The sequence below is a fragment of the Garra rufa genome, chromosome 22 (assembly GCF_049309525.1).
Source record: "Garra rufa chromosome 22, GarRuf1.0, whole genome shotgun sequence".
NCBI classification, from domain to species: domain Eukaryota; kingdom Metazoa; phylum Chordata; class Actinopteri; order Cypriniformes; family Cyprinidae; genus Garra; species Garra rufa.
Genome location: NC_133382.1, coordinates 4827071 through 4847436, shown reverse-complemented (window position 1 = coordinate 4847436; position 20366 = coordinate 4827071). Strand labels below are relative to the sequence as shown.

The window sequence follows — 20366 nt, the reverse complement described above, 5'->3', positions numbered from 1 at the left end:
AGACATGAACATCTTGGATCACAAGGGGGTGAGTAAATTATCTATAAATAATTACTATTTTGTTCTGGAAGTGAACTTCTTCTTTAAAGCACTTTCTGTAGACACATATTAAGTGCTGGCTACAAAAAAAGCCTTTGTTTCCACCATTATTGCTCACAATTAAAAAAAACTCATGTTGACCTTTTGTGACACCGATAGGGCCATTAAACAAACTATTATAGGTTTTTCAACTAAATTAAACAGTAAATCAATTTTAAAAACACATAAAACATACTCATGCCCTTTTTTTCGGCACTATTTTGGTTGTTGACAGTATTCCAGCAATACTGTAATATAGGCTATATTTGCTTTGCAATGCTAGTTGATTGTCTCTGATGTAACACCCTGTTTTTGTGTTTACATTATCTCTCACATGTGACAACAACATATGAATAATGCAGTTTATTTATATAACAGACATGTATTACATATATTATTCATATGCTTTATGGAAGCCTGACTCAGTAAATACCAGTATGCCTCATCAAGCACATGTTTGTACTGTGTGCCTCTGTTGTTTTCTCCTGGATGTGTCATCAGTATGTCTTTGGCTTGTGCTTACTGCCATCTATAGGTGCAATAGTGCTGTGGTTTCATCACATGTGGCCACTAGGTGCTGAGAGTGAGTAACATCACTGCTGCTTTGTATGGAATCTCTACATACTTTACATCTTTATTTGAGCCTCTAAATTTAGCACTGTCTGTTCTAATTCTATTCTTTAAAAACAACTTGCCCTTTTGGACTTATACTCTATACCAGTGTTTCTCAACTCCAGTCCTCGGGACCCACTGCTCTGCACATTTTGTATGTCTACCTCATTTAAGGCACCTGATTTTGATCATCAGCTCATTAGTAGAAAGATTCATGAACTGAACTGAGTGTGTCAGACTCAGAAACATACAAAATGTGCAGAGCAGTGGGTCCCGAGGACTGGAGTTGAGAAACACTGCTCTATACTATATTTATTTACTTACTGCTTGTTTTGTTTAAAAGAAAAAAAACACTAGCTTCTCTGTTCTTGTTGCATTCTTTCTATATATTCTTAGGCCTTGAACACTAACTTGCTTTTTCTTTTTCTTTATTATGTCATTTAAGAAAAAAACCTTAATACGTGTACTGCATTGGGCTAAATGAGACTTGTCATAGTACTTGCATGTTATTGCTCTTTTGTTGATTTTGATTGCTTCCGTTGTCCTCTTTTGTAGGTCACTTTGAATAAAAGCGTCTGCTCAATGTCTAAATGTAAATGTATATACTTGAATGGCTTGTGACACCAAATGCATTGAAGAAATAAGATAGACATTTTGAGATTTTGGTCTGTTTTGTTCTTCCATAACATGTCTTCTTTCAGACTAGTCAAAAGAAAACAGCCAAAATACACATTTAAGTGTTTATTTTATTGCTCTTTATCTATTTGCATCTGTATTTCAGTTCCAATCCATGTCTTTAAAGCATTTTTTCTCTTACATACAGCAAACTTCACAGTTATTATTCCTAGCTAGTATTCCTATCTATATTGTGAAGGCTTTTACTAAAGGGCTTGTTCATATATTATTCACAATGATTTATACAACATTTCATTCCTATCGACATGGTGAAAAGTGTTTGTTTTCTGTTTGTTGATGGTATTGTTTGATATATGGAGTTATAAAAATTCCTTCTGGAAAAAAAAACTGTAATTGTCAACCAAGTCAAACAAGAATTTTCAACTTGACTTTGTCCAATGTTCAGATTTCTTATCTGGAAATGTATGCAAATGAGTGCTCATTTAACTAGATAATGTCTTATTTGCATATTTAAACATTTTAGAAAACATTTATACTGGGATTAATCAACTAAGTATGATATCTATTAGTTAATACAGTTGTGTTTTGTCTTTTTTATTTTTAAATGTTATTGCTCTTTTGTTGATTTTGATTGCTTCCATTGTCCTCTTTTGTAGGTCACTTTGAATAAAAGCATCTGTCTAATTGTAAATGTATATACTTGAATGGCTTGTGAAACCAAATGCATTGATTTTGAGATTTTGGTCTGTTTTGTTCTTCCATAACATGTCTTCTTTCAGACTAGTCAAAAGAAAACAGCCAAAATACACATTTAAGTGTTTATTTTATTGCATTTTATCTATTTGCATCTGTATTTCAATTCCAATCCATATCTTTAAAGTGTTTTGTCTCTTACATACAGCAAACTTCACAGTTAATATTCCTAGCTATATTGTGAAGGCTTTTACTGAGGGGCTTTTTCATATAATATTCACAATGATTTATACAACATTTCATTCCTATCAACAAGTTGATGGTATTTTCTGATATATGGAATTATAAAAATCCCTTCTGGAAAAAACCTGTAATATGTCAACAAAGTCAAACAAGAGTTTTCAACTTGACTTTGTCCAATGTTCAGATTTCTGATCTGGAAATGTATGCAAATGAGTGCTCATTTAATTAGATAATGTCTCATTTGCATATTTAAAACATTTTAGATTTCTACTCAGATTAATCAACTGGGTACACTCTTAAAAATAAAGGTGCTTCAAACATTTTTGGTTCCACGAGGAACCATTCAGTCAAAGGTTCTTTAAAGAACCATCTTTTTCTTTCCTTTTTATAATCTGAAGAACCTTCTTTCACCACAAAAAAACTTTTGTGAAACAGAAAGGTTCTTCAGATGTTAAAGGTTCTTTATGGAACCATTTAGACAAAAAGGTTCTTCTATGGCATCGTGAAGCACCTTTATTTTTAAGAGTGCAAGTGTTGTATCTATTAGTTAATACAGCTGTTTTGTCTTTTTTATTTTTACATGAGAAGATCCTGCAGCAGCTCAAATCTGATGAAACCTCTGTCTCTCTATCTGCTGTTGCTTTATTTCAGTTGCTCGTCCATGGCTCCGTCCTTCACACCGGCGGCCACCACAGCGAAGAAGAAACTGGGCAGCAGTGAGCGGATGTAGAGGGCGACCCACGGCACTGGATGGGCGAGGAGAACTTCCCGATTCTGCCGGTTCACCGTCCTTACGATCTCATGGGCCAGACTGCTGGGACTCACGCCGTGAGTGTTCATCTTACTAGAGATGTCTGTAATAAGATTAGAATCAGTGGATCTGGTCCAAAACCTGAAGAGCAGCCCATGCTATTTATTGCCTACATCGACAGCTGCCTTCTACGGAACAGTATAAGAGACAGATTTGGAACGATCTGTATAGACAACCAGTCTGCTCTTCATACAAATAGAATAGAGTTTGATTTTAGCAGCTGATAAACTAACAATATGATACTCCATTAAGCATAAAAAGAGTAATACTGGGTTAATCACTACCATGTCATTTTTAATTAGAGTAAACTGCTTTTGTTTTTTTACACTGCAGGCAAAAGCGCTGTTTTTTCATGCACCTATCAAGTTTGAGATTTTGGGTTTTTGCTTTTTCAAAAAGAGTTTTTTCAGACTAATGGAAAGAAAACATCCAAAAAACACTGTCAGGTTTTTTTTTTTTTTTATAGCACTTTATCTATTTGTGTCAACAGATGTCAATTAAAATGCATATTTTTATGGCCGTTTTCTCAAAAAGAGTTTTTTTCTTCTACACTGAGCCATAAATCTCTACTTCAGTAGCACTTACACACACCAAACTTTACATTTGTATTCCTGTTTATATTCTGAAGGTTTTTACAGAGGGATTTGTTCATATATCATTTACTTGATTTTATACATTTTATTCCCCCAAATATAGTAAAAAAAAATACAGTTTCCTGTTTTTTCTGAATTATGTCCTGACGAAATGAGACACCCAAAATTCTGTTGACTCTTAATATGTCAAAGAAATTAAACAAGAATTTTGAAACTGGCTTAATCCAGTGTTTCGATTTTTGTACTAGAAATGAATACAAAGTAACGCATATTTCTTAAAATAATGGTTCATTCGCATATTCAAACCTAACATTTTAGAAAACTTGTAATACAAAAAATGTTTGCAGTTATCAAAGTAATCAATTAACTGTGTAAGTAAGGTTATAACTATTAGTTATTTTTTTTACCCTATTCACCTGCAGTGTTTTGCCTTAAATCAATATCTATGAGAAATGAATCAAATATATTTATAATCAAAACCTCTCTTGCATTCTGGAATAAATAGATTTTGATTTTGTTTAGTTTGTACAACAAACTTTCTGGTCCTCGAATCTGATTGGCTGAGAGGAGAGCGATATTCTGATATTGTAACTCAAACCATTTCACCGTTTGTTTCACTCCATTTGTGTTATTTCTCACAGCGAGTGTCATTGCGGATCTAATTAAAAAAATAATGCTGTTTTTGTGTCACGGAATGTAGTTTTAAAGGTTTTTAAGACAAGAATGTACTTGTTTAGACTTCACATATGCTGTGTGGTAATAAAATAATGTCTATTTGAAAAGTTTTGTGCCACTTTGTACCACTTTAACTGCTTTATTGAGTCACATTTTCTTCACTTTAATTTCAGAATTAAACAATGGAATTTCTATATAATATATTTATAAGTATTATATACATATATAAATATTCTTTAATTATAACTGAATGTAAATATTTTTAAATATTTTTTTATTTCTTTTTCTCGCTCTCTCTAATATATTTTTACACTACCAGTCAAAAGTTCTTGGACAGTAAGATTTTTTTTATGTTTTTTTGAAGAATTATCTTCTTATTTGATCCAAAACACAGCAAAAGCAGTAATATTGTGAAATATTTTTTCTATTTAAAATAACTTCTTTTTATTTGAATATATTTTAAAATGCAATTTATTCCTGTGATCAAAGCAAAATTTTTAGCATCATTACTCCAGTCTTCAGTGTCACATGATCCTTCAGAAATCATTCTAATATGCTGATTTGCTGCTCATGAAACATTATTATCAATTTTTAAAACTCTTTAAATTTTTTTCAGGATTTGATCTGAAAAAAAAAAAAAAAAGCTTTTGTAATATTATACACAAAAGCTTGAAGTCAGTATAATTTTTTAGTGGGGAGAAATTAAAGAAATTAATACTTTTATTTAGCATAGATGCTTTAAATTGATCAAAAGTGATGATATAGACATTTATAATGTTACAAAATATTTCTATTTCAGATCAATTCTGAACGTCCTATTCATTTAAGAAACCTAAAAAAAATTCAACATAATCTTTTTATTTATTTATTTATTTTATCAGCAAATCAAAAATATTAGAATAAATTCTGATGGATCATGTGACTGGAGTAATGATGCTAAAAATTCAGTTTTGAAATCACAGGAATGAATGGCATTTTAAAATATGTTCAAATAGAAAACAGAAAAATAGTAAAAATGTTTCAAAATTTTACTGTTTTTGCTGTACTTTAGATTAAACAAATGCAGGCTCGGTGAGCAGAAGAGACTTCTATAAAAACATTACAAATCTTACCGCCCAAAAACGTTTGACTGGTGGTGTATATTTTTTAATGCATAATTCAAAAAAATGTATGAATCATACTATGTGTCTATCTGCCCATTCTGGCAACACTCAAAAAATGGTGCACCTAGGAAGCCTTAAAGTCCTGTCTACACAGGCAGGTTTCTCACTATGTTCCTGGACCAAAGCAAAGGTGTGACACTGGCAGAGACTTGCAAACAGAAGGTGTGTGATGCAATTACTTTTCATTTACAATAAGGTGCGTAGCATACACGTCAGGAACCAGATGGATCTAAGGGTGTATGTCAGCATTTTTACTGTACAAAATGAACATGTAGCCACACTAATGCTTTGGATAATTGAGCGTTGTTGTGACTCAGTGCCGGCAACGTTACTCACAGGCCCAGAGGGGGTTGGTGGGTGGTGTTTTGGAGGGAGCGCCGTTCTCTCCTGCTGCATTAATGAAGGTGTGGCTGATGGTGCTGACAGAGATCCCATACTCCTCCACCTCTGCTCTCAGACAGTCAAAAAACGCCTGGACGGCATGCTTGGACGCAGAATCTGAAAACACAATGATCAGAAGCAACTCTACTTCTAAAGACAAAACCAGTGTTGTTGTTTTACATGCACTGGGCAGTTTTGAGATTTTGCTCTGTTTTGTGTTCATAGCATGTTCTTTCAGACTAGTGGAAGGAAACATCATATATATACAGCTGATGTCAAAAGTTTACATCCCTCTTTCAGAATCTGCTAAATGTTAATTGTTTTAGCAAAATAAGAGGCATCATACAAAATGCATGTTATTGTTTATTTAGTACTGACCTGAATAAGATATTTCACATAAAAGACATTTAACATAGTAGTAAAATAATAAAATAATAGCTGGATTTATAAAGATTACCCTGTTCAAAAGTTTACACCCCCTTGATTTTTAATACTGTAGTGTTGCCTGAATGATCCACAGCTGTTTTTGTTTGTTTGTTTGTTTGTTTGTTTGTTTGTTTGTTTGTTTGTTTGTTTGTTTGTTTGTTTGTTTGTTTGTTTGTTTAGTGATAGTTGTTCATGAGTCTCTACCCTGCTGAAAAAAAACATCTAAAACTGGTTTTAGCTGGTCAGCAGGCTGGTTTTAGAGGTGTTTTGGCCACTTTCCCAGCCTGCAGGCTGGGAGAACAGCTAAAACCAGCCACTTCCAGCTTTAACCAGCTAAGACCAGCCAACCAGCCTAGGCTGTTTTTAGCTGTTTTTTTCAGCAGGGTTGTTTTTCCTGAACAGGGTTGTTTTTCCTGAACTGCCTGCTGTTCTTCAGAAAAATCCTTCAGGTCCCACAAATTCTTTGGTTTTTCAGCATTTTTGTGTATTTGAACCCTTTTAAACAATGACTGTATGATTTTGAGATCCATTTTTTCACACTGAAGACAACTGAGGGACTCATATGCAACTATTACAGAAGGTTCAAACACTCACTGATGCTCCAGAAGGAAACACAATGCATTAAGAGCCATGAAGATTAGGGTAAATTAAAGTAATTTTGTCTTCTGGGAAACATGTAACTATCTTCTCTAGCCTCTGTACTAAATGCAGTACTAAATGAAAAAATATGATATTTATAAATAAAGAATTGAGATGTGTACATTATAAAAAAAATGTACTGTTCATAAATTTTCATCCCCCGGCTCTTAATGCATGGTTTTTCCTTAGAGCAACAGTGAACGTTTGAACCTTCTGTAATAGTTGCATATGAGTCCCTCAGGTAAGAACACAGTATTAAGAATCAAGGGGATGTAAACTTTTGAACAGGGTAATTTTTATAAATTCATTATAAACTATTATTTTCTTTTGTGGACTATATGTAAACATCTTTTTTGTTAAATATCTTGTTCAGGTCAGTACTAAATAAACAATAACATGCATTTTGTATGATCCCTCTTTTTTTGTTAAAATAATTAACATTTTGCTGATTCTGAAAGGGGGGTGTAATTTTTTACCTCAACTGCATACATTATACATATATAAATAGTGCATATTTCATTAATTATACCTTATTTGCGTGTTTGCTCATTTGCGAAATGTGAATGGGTGCTGTCCAAACATCTGAGTAAAACATTGAGTGTGAGTTGGGTTGGAGTCAAGTAATCCACACCACACCATCTTGAGAAGACAAAAGCTGCATGTTTGCAAGAAACAAATCCACCATTAAGACATTTTCAATGTCTAAAACATGAGTCCATAATCCAAAACAATGCTTCCTCCGGTGAAAAAGTCCATCTCCTGTTGTCTCTCGCATCAAAATCCATCCACATATTTGTTTAGAGCTGCTTTGGACTTTTTTGGCTTGTAAACGGTTCTCTTCTGATTCAGACCAGATCACTGAAGGAAGCATTATTATGGATTATGGACTTAAAAATGTCTTAATGATGGATTTGCTTCTTACAAACATGCAGTGTTTGGCTTCATAAGATGTTAATTGATGGACAGGAGGGGTGTGGATTACTTGTGGACTATTTTGATGTTTTTATCAGCTGTTTGGACTCTCATTCTGACGGCTCCCATTCACTGCAAAGGATAGTGATGCAAAGCTAAATTTCCATACAGTGACTCTTACAGCAGGTTCGGAATGGTAGAGCCAGTTTCCCTTGGATGCTGTTGACCAGCACAAACTGACCCGTCCGTCTCGTGATCATTAACGGCAGAACACCTGCAACAAAAACAAGCAGCGCTTAAACATTCTGCCAATGTTCCTTGTTGTGTTTCTATTTTTGCAGTTGACGGACATTACATTATAAATAGCATGCATAGAAATACATAAAAAAAAAAAAAAAAAAAAATTACAAAATAGTTGACTGCATACAAATAAAAATTTTAAATGTACCAATATCATAAAATATTAATATTTGTACACATTTGCACATATTTGTACTATTTAAAGCTCAGATGTTTGAAGCAGTTATGTTAACTGATATATTGTTGTTGATGACACAACTGTGGTAGGTCTCATCAGCAACAACGATGAAACGCACTACAGAGAGGAGGTGGCACAGCTGGCTGAATGGTGTGGTGCAAACAATCTGTCCCTCAATGTGAGTAAGACCAAGGAGGTTGTGATGGACTTCAGGAGGAACTCTGTAAACCACCCCCCACTGACCATCGACAGCTCGACTGTGGAGAGAGTCAGCAGCACTAAATTCCTGGGGGTGCACATCACAGAAGACCTCACCTGGTCCACCAACACTACACCACTCTCCAAAAAGGCGCAACAGCGGCTCCACTTCCTACGCTGACTTAAAGGAGTAGTCCACTTTCAGAAAAACAATTTACAGATCATTTACTCACCCCCCTGTCATCCAAGATATTTTTTTCTTCAGTCGTCAAGAAATTATGTTTTTTGAGATAAACATTTCTGGAAATTTCTCCATATAATGGACTTAAATGGTGCCCCGATTTTTGAATCTTCAAAATGCCGTTTAAATGCAGCTTGCTTTGCGTTGCACTTCTCAAGTTCGCTTTGTAAACACTGGGTCTGTAGTTTCGCATACGTCACGCGTGACCTTTCGACGTGAGTACGTAAAGTCAGGAACGCGCACTACAAGCCCTAGTGCTAGACGAGTTTCAGTGCTTAAAAGGTATATAAAAATATATTTTTCTAACGTTTCGGTAGACAAGACCCTTCTTCGTCGGCTGGGATCGTTTACAGCCATTTGAAGCTGCATTTAAACGGCATTTTGAAGATTCAAAAATCGGGGCACCATTTAAGTCCATTATATGGAGAAATTTCCAGAAATGTTTATCTCAAAAAAACATAATTTCTTGACGACTGAAGAAAAAAAGACATAAACATCTTGGATGACAAGGGGGTGAGTAAATTATCTGTAAATTGTTGTTTTGAAAGTGAACGACTCCTTTAAAAGAGCGAGCCTCCCTCCACCCATCCTCACTATCTTCTACAGGGGAACCATTGAGAGCGTGCTGACCAGCTGCATCACAGTCTGGTACGGGAACTGCAGTGCTGCTGACCGCAAGACCCGACAACGGACGGTGAACACAGCTTCTAAGATCATCGGAGCCCCTCTCCCCTCCATCCTGGACATTTTTTTTGCACGATGCTCCAGGAAAGCCACCAGCATCGCGAAGGACCCCACCCATCCCTTCCACAGTGTTTTCCAGCTCTTGCCATCAGGAAGACGGTACTGGAGCATCAGAGCCCGCTCTGCAAGACTGATAAACAGCTTTTTCCCCCAGGCTGTGAGGGCCCTCAATTCCAATCACCTCACCCCCTCCTGAACCTTCACCCCCTCCCCCATGAAAACTAAGTGTGCTAGACTCAGGTGAGCGGGCAGAACAAGCCACCTATGAAAAACACACTTTTTCCCTCTATATGCACCAGACACTTTCTCACAAATACTCCACTCCATGTTTACTTATGAATGCACCACAAGCCATATTGCACTACTCATTTCTTTAAGCTTAATACCTCTCTTGCACAATATCTTGCACAATATTGTATAGCATTATGTAAAGTACTTGTATAGTCTGTCTCAAGTTATTTGTATAGTCAGCTATTTATAGTATATGTATAGTTCACATTGCCGTTTCAGTAAGTTAGCTACGTATAGGACTAAACAATTGCTCTTATGTCTAGTGTTGTATGTTATATTTGTTTATTTATGTAGCACCGTGGTCCTGCGAGACACGACATTTCGTTCCACTGTATGTCCACACATGTAGCGGAATGACAATAAAGCTCGACTTGACGTGACTTGATATATCTGAGTTCAGTCGACTCATTCTTTTAAGTCTGATAAGTTCAACCAAGATAAACTTTGATATTTGAGTTATCTCAACAAGTTCAATCCCGATAAGTTGACTTAACTCGAAATGTTAAGTTGTGATAACTAATTGGCGCAATAATTTTTTTTACAGCGTACAGCCAGCGTACAACCTTTGGCCAGCGTTATGGGCCCGAAGTAGTTGACGTCCATGACGGTTTTGTCCATCTCCAGAGAAAGATTCTGCACTGGTGCTTTGACCTTCATGCTGCTGTTGCATATCAGCACATCCACGCAACCGTAACACTCTCCGATCTCTGTAATCACATCCAAAATGTTCTCCATATCGCTGAAGTCCAGCAGCACCAGCTTGGGTGTGAAAGTCTAAAACAGGAAGTAAAGATAGTTGGAAACCAATATTTCAATTCAAGATTAAAAGAATTGTGTTTAAAACAAAAATATCTTTATCTTGTTTTAATGGTATTTTTACTAGAGACAAAATGATGTTGTTCTGTGTTCTTTGACCATATGTGACCCTGGACCACAAAACCAGTCTTAAGTCGCTGGGGTATATTTGTAGCAATAGCCAAAAATACATAGTATGGGTCAAAATGATTGATTTTTCTTTTATGCCAAAAATCATTAGGAAATTAAGTAAAGATCATGTTCCATGAAGATTTTTTGTACAATTCCTACTGTAAACATATCGAAATGTAATTTTTGATTAGTAATATGCATCGTTAAGAACTTAATTTGGACAACTTTAAAGGTGATTTTCTCAGTATTTTGATTTTTTTGCACCCTCAGATTCCAGATTTTCGAATAGATGTATCTCGGCCAAATATTGTCCTATCCTAACAAACCATACATCAATAGAAAGCTTGTGTATTGAGCTTTCATATGATGTATACATCTCAGTTTTGTAAAATTTAACCTTATGACTGGTTTTGTGGTCCAGGGTCACATATTACTGAGTGATGTTTAATGTTTAATGTCTTTATGTACTGAAGCCATAATTTAATAGGTTTTTTTTATTTTTTAATAGCATTTAAAAATCCAATATCTCTTATGGAAGTATGATTATGACTAAATAAATGAAGTCAACATGTTGTTTAAGAGACTTGTGGACATTTGGCTGTCAGGAGGATATCCTGCCATTGTTCATGACAGAGGAAGAGATGCTGACAGAGACACACACATATGGCCTGAGCTATCCTAAAAATCCTGAAAGTGAAGAGAGCGAGTGATCAAAGACTTGCTGATGGTTTTTGTCTGATTTTAGGACTGTAGATCTAATAATGTGGTCTTATACTCACTTTACTGGGGTCTGATCCACTGCACAGAGAATCATACAGAGATTCAAGCTTATCCCAATTTGGGCCGCACAAAACCAGCCTCGCCCCGCCTTCATGAAACAGTCTGGCACATTCTGACAAACACGAGACAGAGATGGGATCAGAAGAGGACAATACTGAAAAATTAAGTCAAATGTTTACATACACCTTGCAGAATCTGCAAATTGTTAATTATTTTATCAAAATAAGAGGGATCATACAAAATGCATGTTTTTTTTTTATTTAGTGCTGACCTGAATAAGATATTTCACATAAAAGACGTTTACATATAGTCCACAGGAGAAAATAATAGTTGAACTTATAAAAATGACCCTGTTCAAAAGTTTTCATACACTTAATACATTCTTAATACTGTGTTATTACCTAAATGATCCACGGCTGTGTTTTTTGTTTAGTGATAGTTATTCATGAGTCCCTTGTTTGTCCTGAACAGTTAAATTGCCCGCTGTTCTTCAGAAAAATCCTTCAGGTCCCACAAATTCTTTGGATTTTCAGCATTTTTGTGTATTTGAACCCTTTCCAACAATGACTGTATGATTTTGAGATCCATATTTTCACACTGAGGACAACTAAGGGACTCATATGCAACTATTACAGAAGGTTCAAACACTCACTGATGCTCCAGAAGGAAACACAATGCATTAAGATCCAGGGGTGAAAACTTTTTGAATTTGAAGATCAGGGTAAATGTAACTTATGTTGTCTTCTGGGAAACATGTAAGTATCTTCTGTAGCTTCTGAAGGGCAGTACTAAGTGAAAGAAAATATGATATTTCTGCAAAATAAGAAAAATCTTCATTCTGTTCAAAAGTTTTCACCCCCTGGATCTTAATGCATTGTGTTTCCTTCTGGAGCATCAGTGAGTGTTTGGACCTTCTGTAATAGTTGCATATGAGTCCCTCAGTTGTCCTCAGTGTGAAAAGATGGATCTCAAAATCATACAGTCATTGTTGGAAAGGGTTCAAATACACAAAAATGCCAAAAAACAAAGAATTTGTGGGACCTGAAGGATTTTTCTGAAGATCAGGACAAACAAGGGACTCAAGAACAACTATCACTAAACAAAAAAAAACAGCTGTGGATCATTCAGGTAACAACACAGCATGAAGAATCAAGTGTATGTAAACTTTTGAATATGGTAATGTTTATAAATTCAACTAATATTTTCTCTTGTGGACTATATGTAAACATATTTTATGTGAAATATCTTATTCAGGTCAGTACTAAATGAAAAAATAACATGCATTTTGTATGATCACTCCTATTTTGGTCAAATAAATAACATTAGTTTACCATAATTTTGACTTCAACTGTATTTCACAATTTACCTTTTCTCGCTTTTCTTATAATTGTGAGAAGTAAAGTTAGAATAGATATAAACATAAAATCGAAGATATAGATTATTATAGAAGATTTTTTATACTGTGCTGGAAATGGGCTTCCATTGAAAACTAGTTTATTTTTTGATCGTACTGACAGTTTTTTTTTTTTTTTTTTTAAAGCTTAAACTCACTACATTTTGATACATTTTTCAGAAAGCGAGACTTTATATCTTTTGCCATTTTGATTCTCAGGTGTATCTTGATTTAAGAATGTTTAGATATTTGTACTGAAAAACAAAAAATTGCTGAGTAAAAAAAAACATTTTTGCAGTGTACAGTGGCAGAAAGAACGGAGGACGGGCAAATAGTGTGATGAAATGCAGTCTATCCTTAGTAAAACATGATAAAGGTGTTATCTGCTCATTCCGTTCAGAGACAAATGCCTGTAAAGGCAACAAAAGCGTCTGCTGACCCAATCACAGCACAGAAATCCCATCAGTCTGAAGGCACACAGCTGATGTTTTATCAGTTTTTAAGCTCTCTGCTTTCTTTCACACTCACACTGACTGCTCTTTGTCCTCTGTACAGAGGTATTGATGAGATCCATTCATCAAACCCCATATCAACACACACTGGACTGTACAGAACACTTTATACACAAACTTACCTCAAACAATATGTTTGATAACAAGCCTTGATAACAACACTTCCATTAATAACATTAACAAAAAGTATAGTTTAACAGATCAAATTTCTACAAATGTCACTTTATGACAAAAAAGAGACAAACAATGGCATTGGGTTTGTGTGTGCATACATTTAAATATAGTTTGGGTATTTTTAATGGTTTATAATAATTTGAAGCATTTAAAATAAATAATTTTGATAGATTTGTGTTTAAAACGAGAATATTTTATGCGGTTTATTTTGTTTTAAAGTTTTTAAATATGGAGAAAAATTCTTAATGATTAAGTCTTTTTTAACTACGGCCAAAATTTTACTTTTCACTACCATAAAAAAAAAAAAAAATTACTCATGGCAACATGATTATTTATTTTCTCATAATTCTGAAAAAATAAACTATTATGAAAAAAAAATGGGGGGTGGACTAATTGTTTTAAAATATCATCATAAATATTTTCATAAAACCCTTAAAAATAAATTTCTCCATTAGAATGTATATGTTTCCATGAAGAACCTGCAATATCCATGAAACCTTTTTACCGAACAAAAGGTTCTAAAAGATGATTAAAATATTCTTCACACTAAGGAAAAAAAATAGTTATTTCAAGAAGTGAGTGACCCATGAAAGGTTCTTTGGGAATCAAAAATGGTTCTTTTATAATATTATCGCAAAAAATCTCTTTTGTAACCTTTATTTTTGAGAGTGTCAAAGTATTAGAACTTAAAAATGAATAGAACCTAAGATTTATTCTGGCTTTGTTTATTTATTTATTTATTTTTATTTTTTTGTGGTCAAGTAGCAATTAATAGACTATTAATTAAGCATTACCGCTTCCCATTCCGGACACGGCGTCTGTGATCACCACCACCTTGTTCCGCACCATGGACTTGGACATGAAGCGCATGACCTCATTGTAAACAAAGTAAATTCCAGCGAAAACCACGATCAGCAGCGGCAACACCATAACCGATGGGAGACCCATCTTCTGGAAACCAATAAAAACAGAGTTCATTTGACAATTGAATTAAAACCTTTACATGCCAGTTCACAAGGAATTATCCTGCATTACTTTCTAAACTAGAGACATGAGAAAACTGTACTCTTAAAAATAAAGGTGCTTCACGATGCCATAGAAGAACCTCTTTTGTCTAAATGGTTCCAAAAATACCTTTAACATCTGTAAAACCATTCTGTTTCGCAAAAAGTGGCACAAAATGTTCTTCAGAATATAAGAAGTTACATAAGACGTGGTTCTTTAAAAAAACTTTGACTGAATGGTTCTTTGTGGAACCAAATATGGTTCTTCTATGGCATCGCTGTGAAGAACCTTTTAAAGAGCCTTTATTTTTAAGTAGATGCTACAGTACAGTATCAATGTTTTAAATATCATTATTAATATTTTTTGGCTTGACTATATTTAAATGAATAGTTCACCCCAAAATAAAAATTCTCTTATTATTTATTCATGCTGTTTCAAGCCTGTATGACTTTTATTCTGACACCAGACAGACATGATCACCATTAACTTTCATTGTGTCTTTTATCCATATCAAGGTTAATGGTGAGATTTCATTTTAGGGTGAACTATCTCTTTAAATGAATAGTTCAACCAAAAGACCATTTCTAAAAATGTGCTTGCCCTCAGGCCATCCAAGATGAGTTTATTTTTTCATTTAGAGAAATCTAGCATTCCATCACTTGCTCACCAATGGATCCTCTGCAGTGATGGGTGCTGTCAGAATGAGAGTCCAAACAGCTGATAAAAACATCACATTAATGGATTTGTTTCTTGCAAACATGCAGCTTTTGGCTTCTCAAGACGTTAACTGATGGACTGGAGTGGTGTGGATTACTTGTAGATTACTGTAATGTTTTTATCAGTTCATTCTGATGGCACCCATTCACTGCAAAGGATCCATTGGTGAGAAAAATCTGATGAAGAAACAAACTGTTATTTTATTGATAGTACATATGATAAATATTGTTAAAATGCACCATTTTTTAATTATAGTATTTTATTGTTTTTTCAAAAATGTTATTTTATTGATATTACATATGTAAAATATTGTTAAAATGCACCATTTTTTAAGTATAGTATTTTATTGTTTTTTCAAAAATGTTATTTTATTGATAGTACATATGTAAAATATTGTTAAAATGCAACATTTTCTAATTATAGTATTTTATTGTTTTTTTATGTTATTGTATTGATAGCACATATGTAAAATATTGTTAAAATGCACCATTTTTAATCACAGTATTTATTTTTTAATGTTATTTTATTGATAGCGCATATGTAAAATATTGTTAAAATGGTGAGAATGAGAGTCCAAACAGCTGATAAAAACATCACAATAATCCACAAGTAATCCACACCACTTCAGTTCATCAATTGACATCTTGAGAAGCAAAAAGCTGCATGTTTGTAATTAATCTATCATTAAGATGTTTTTTAATGTCTAAAATATGAATCCATAATCCATAATAGCGTATCATCCAGTGAAAAGGTCCATCTCATGTTGTCTCTCACATTAAAATCCACACACATTTATGTTTAGAGCTTTTTTGTCTTGTAAACAGTGCTTGATCTGTTCATATTTCTCTCCTGATTCAGAACAGATGACTTTTTCACTGAATGAAGCGTTATTATGGATTACTACTACTATTTTAGTAAAAAACATCTTAATAATGGCTTTTGGTTTCTTGGGATGTTAACTGATGGACTTGTGGATTATTGTGATGTTTTTATCAGCTGTTTGGACTCTCATTCTGACGGCACCCATTCACTGCAAAGGATCCATTGGTGAGAAAGTGCATAAATGCCACATTTCTCCAAATCTGTTGAAGAAACTAACTCATCTACATCTTGGATGTTTTGAGGGTGAGCGAATTTCCAATAAATGTTTATTTGTGGGCGAACTATTCCTTTAACAAACGCTGATCAGCTGTATACAGTAATGTGTCACTAGTTCCATAAAAGTGTGGCTGAGGACAAGATCTATAAATAGCCAAGCTCTGGCCTCTGACACTGGATACACAAGAAGCACATATTTGGATATACATAAAAAGAACAGAAGTGCCTCTCTCACTTTTACAGCATTCGATGATTTAACCAACAACCATTTTGTTGCTTTTTAACATAACATTTCCAAGTCCAACACAAACAACAGTGTCACAGATAGATAAATGCCTGGCCAGCACTGATATATAGTGCCAATCAACAGCACCCACACACTAACACTAACCCACATGCAGGCGACCGTAATCTGTGTTATTTTCAGTGTACTTACAGCATGCGTAAAGAGTTAAGCCAGCCTTCAGTGGAAATGTGTGTTGTTGTCCGGTTAGGAAAGCAGATTGAGGTCTGCCGTCCTCCCTGTTCATTCAGAGCCAGTGGCTGCCAGGGAACTTGTCCGGATCATGGCTCTTTTAATAGCGTGTGGCTGAGAGACTGACGGCTCATGCATGTTGTGAATACTATCTCAGGCATGTAGAGAGGCATTCAAGGGTACCTTGAGGTTCTTTCTATTTTGCATTTAAAAAATTATATACAGTATTTTAAGGTGTCCTTATTACAGTGTAATTATACATTCAAGTACTGAGTAATACTACTATGTACTTACTTTATGGGGCAAACGTACAAAATCAGCAGGGGATCAAATCATTTTTTTCCTCACTGTACATGTAACATGTAAAGTGGACACTGTAAAACAAAGTGTTTTTTATTGATAGTGCATATGTAAAATAATGTAAAATAAAATTCCCGAAACAAATTATTTTATTGATATTACTTATGTAAATATTGTTAAAATGCACAGATTTTATTATAGTATTTATTATTGTTTTCTTAATGTTATTTTAGTTATAGTACATATTTAAATATTGTTTAAATGCACAGATTTTATTTATAGTGTTTTTAATGTTTTTTTCAAAATGTTATTTTATTGGTAGTGCATTTATAAAATATTGTTAAAATGCATTTTTTTTAATCGCAGTATTTTTTTTTTCAAAACAAATATTTTTTATTGATATTACTTCTGTAAAATATTGTTAAAATGCTATTTTAATTATAAAATTTAAAAATGCGATTTTTTTAATTATAGTATTTTATTGTTTTTTTTATATTTTATTGATAGTGCATATGTTAAATATTGTTAAAATGCACCATTTTTTAATTATAGTATTTTATTGTTTTTTTTTTTACAAAAAAAATATTAATAGTACATATGTAAAATATAGTTAAAATGCACCATTTTTTAATTATAGTATTTTTAGTTTTTTTTTTTATTTTATTGATAGTACATATGTAAAATATTGTTAGCATGCATCATTTTTATTGATAGTGTTTTTATATATTTTTTAAATGTTATTTTATTGATAACACATATGTAAAATATTGTTAAATGCATCATTTGTATTAATAGTGTTTTATATATTTTTTAATGTTATTTTATTGATAGTGCACATGTAAAATTTTGTTAAAATGCACCATAAGCATTATTTATGCTATTACACTGAAAAATAAATGGTGTAAAAATAATTTTTACTCAGAAATTACAAGTACATTTATTTATAAAGAAACTAGTAAAAAAAAAAAAACATTGAATTTAATTATGAAATTTTGAAAAAATTGAATTGCTGAAATAGTACTATCATGTAAAATACTCTAGTCATCTTTGTTTTATAACACCAATTTATCAATTTATTTATTTACAGTGCACATAAGCAGTTTAAGACATTAATTTTTGGGCTCTCATGTTCATAAGACATACTTATACAGTAAAGTACACAACAAAGATAAAAAGGTTTCAAAGCATATACTTACATTTTAAACGATTTTCAAATGCCATACAGAAAACAAAGATCAAATTATATTAAACTCAATTAAAAAGTAAACCATTTAAAGAAACTGATGTTCAGTTTGTTCTTGAGACAAAACTTTTGTTATGGATTCAATGAATGAATGAATAAATCAAATACTTTATAACAAGCAATATCCTTTCAAACGTGAATGATACCGTTGTTTTGGAATTGCTTACCTTGGAAAAGACTTTGTCTATTAATCTGCGTATAGCAAATAACAGGGATATAATTAATATTTGCATTGTTTGTTATCTTAATTGTTTTTTATTTGTCTTTTACCCCCAGATGTTATACTGGTTTCATACTGTATTGTGTACATGTTCACTAGCGTCCACAGGGTGGATATCTTCTTCTCCGCTTCGGGACGGTCCTGCTCTCGCGAGAGAAAATGAAATTCCAGCAGCAAATCTGCGAGCTCGCGACCTCCCTCCATTGGGAAAGAAGCTCGAGCGCGACTGAGGGGAGAGAAAACAGACCCTCGCTAGCCTGGAAAACCTTCGAAACGACGCGTTTATCCCAGCTCATGGAGCCGTGAGGTTCGAGCTAAGACATGCACGGTACCGGCGGAGGATAACATGTCAGCTTCGCCGAACATTGGGATATTTAAAGCTCCGCTAAACGAGCAGGGGGAGAGGCTTCATTAGCGAGCTAACTGACGCTAGCAGTGAAGTGCGTGAAAACTTCGAGCCGCCTGAGAGAGAGAATTTGCCATTGGGATTGAAAACCGGGATACCTCACCAGCGGTTTTTTTTTCCTCAATCGCTTCCTAAAAGGTCCAGCTTCGTTTGACCGGAGGAACACGTGAAATAATCGCTTTGTTTACCGCTTGCACAATTCCAGCATTGATTCGCCCAGAAATGAGATTAGAGAGTCGCTTTGTGAGGCCAGGCCATGAACTCAAGCACATCAGCCAAAACACTGAGCAGGCCTGTTAACTAGAGATTTGCTTATATAAACTACTCACATTGTGCTGGTGGACTAGTTTGGCTGCTGCAAAGGAGATTCGAGGAGTAACGTAAAGCTGCTGTTACCGGTCATGTTTTGCATGAAGACCGTGTCAAGAATCGGATGAAAGAGCGTCGGGATTATTGCTGTCTGTCTAATTTTCGTCGCTGGGATTTGATACGCGCACAAATACAGGAATAAGATGTCTAGTGCTAAGGAAAACACGTGTAGGAAATTTCAAGCGAACATTTTCAACAAAAGCAAATGTCAGAACTGCTTCAAGCCGCGAGAGCTGCATCTGCTGACGGACCAGGATCTCAATCAGGTATGAACGGCTCGTTTCGGTTAACGTTATATCACTCCGAATTCGTTCATGTGAATGGGTAAACGCGAAATGCCTTGTTCGAAAAAATGCAGTTTTCCCTGTGGTGACTTAGTGATTGTAGATAGTAAAGCTGACAATTGATTTCCATTAGCTGACCTCGCTTTATTGATCAGTTTGCGGTGACCACTAATCAGCCTTTTAGGCTTGTTTGTTTAGAAAGGGTTTGTCCTGTTAACTTTAAAACTGGTGTCATGATAGGGTTTTCGAGGCTTTTTACAGCAGGTACTTTTTTAATGATTTTTTTACGGAAGCTTGTGACTGATCTAATGTATTTACTGTATTTGTGTTTTCAGCGCTTGGAACGTTTTGGTATTGACCAATCAGAAGCCAGCAGAGATCTACTTCTGATTTCTGATTGGTTAAAACTTCGTTCCAGACGTTCTGTAATCTGTCGCTGCTCAACTCCAATCGCAATCCAAGTGTTTTCTGCATAGAATCGTTCTTTTATTCTTGTGCTCTAGTGAAAGGATGGCAATTAAGTTGTTTGATTATAAAAAAAAAGGTGAAATGAAAAGTGTTTTCCGAATGTTTGTATGGAGTGTTTTTACAACGCGTAATCAATCGGCCATATTGGCAGCAGTGAACGTAAACAATGCCACTGAACCAT

The 20366-nt window shown here is 34.3% G+C and overlaps 2 protein-coding genes across 6 annotated transcripts in view; one reads left to right on the top strand and one right to left on the bottom strand.

The window, feature by feature from the left end:
• Positions 1 to 2130: 2130 nt before the first annotated feature.
• On the bottom strand, positions 2131 to 17016 carry dhrs7cb (dehydrogenase/reductase (SDR family) member 7Cb). 2 transcript variants are annotated; one of them, XM_073828909.1, is made up of 7 exons: positions 16857 to 17016; positions 14395 to 14551; positions 11521 to 11633; positions 10378 to 10588; positions 8044 to 8136; positions 5841 to 6002; positions 2131 to 3116 (listed from the first exon to the last, which is right to left on the bottom strand). In XM_073828909.1, exons 2-7 carry the CDS (start codon positions 14546 to 14548, stop codon positions 2905 to 2907), a joined length of 945 nt encoding a protein of 314 aa, XP_073685010.1. In that variant the 5' UTR covers positions 14549 to 14551; positions 16857 to 17016; the 3' UTR covers positions 2131 to 2904. The 2 variants fall into 2 exon arrangements, with proteins under 2 accessions (XP_073685010.1, XP_073685011.1); XM_073828910.1 differs by having other exon boundaries at positions 14395 to 14548; positions 16857 to 17014.
• A 1858-nt stretch (positions 17017 to 18874) lies between these two features.
• mprip (myosin phosphatase Rho interacting protein) overlaps positions 18875 to 20366 on the top strand; it is a 79567-nt gene continuing 78075 nt past the window's right edge. For all 4 annotated transcript variants that reach the window (XM_073827836.1, XM_073827834.1, XM_073827835.1 and 1 more), the window contains exon 1: positions 18875 to 19699. In XM_073827836.1, the coding sequence (XP_073683937.1) occupies positions 19577 to 19699 (123 nt within the window). In that variant the 5' untranslated portion in view covers positions 18875 to 19576. The remainder of the gene's footprint in view (positions 19700 to 20366) is intronic.

Coding starts and splice junctions, on each gene's coding strand:
- dhrs7cb (XM_073828909.1), bottom strand. CDS start 14,548: ATGGGTCTCCCATCGGTTATGGTGTTGCCGCTGCTGATCGTGGTTTTC. Junction 10,589..11,520: donor GTGGATCAGACCCCAGTAAA/GTGAGTATAAGA, acceptor TTCCTGTTTTAG/ACTTTCACACCCAAGCTGGT. Junction 8,137..10,377: donor GCCCATAACGCTGGCCAAAG/GTTGTACGCTGG, acceptor TTTTTGTTGCAG/GTGTTCTGCCGTTAATGATC.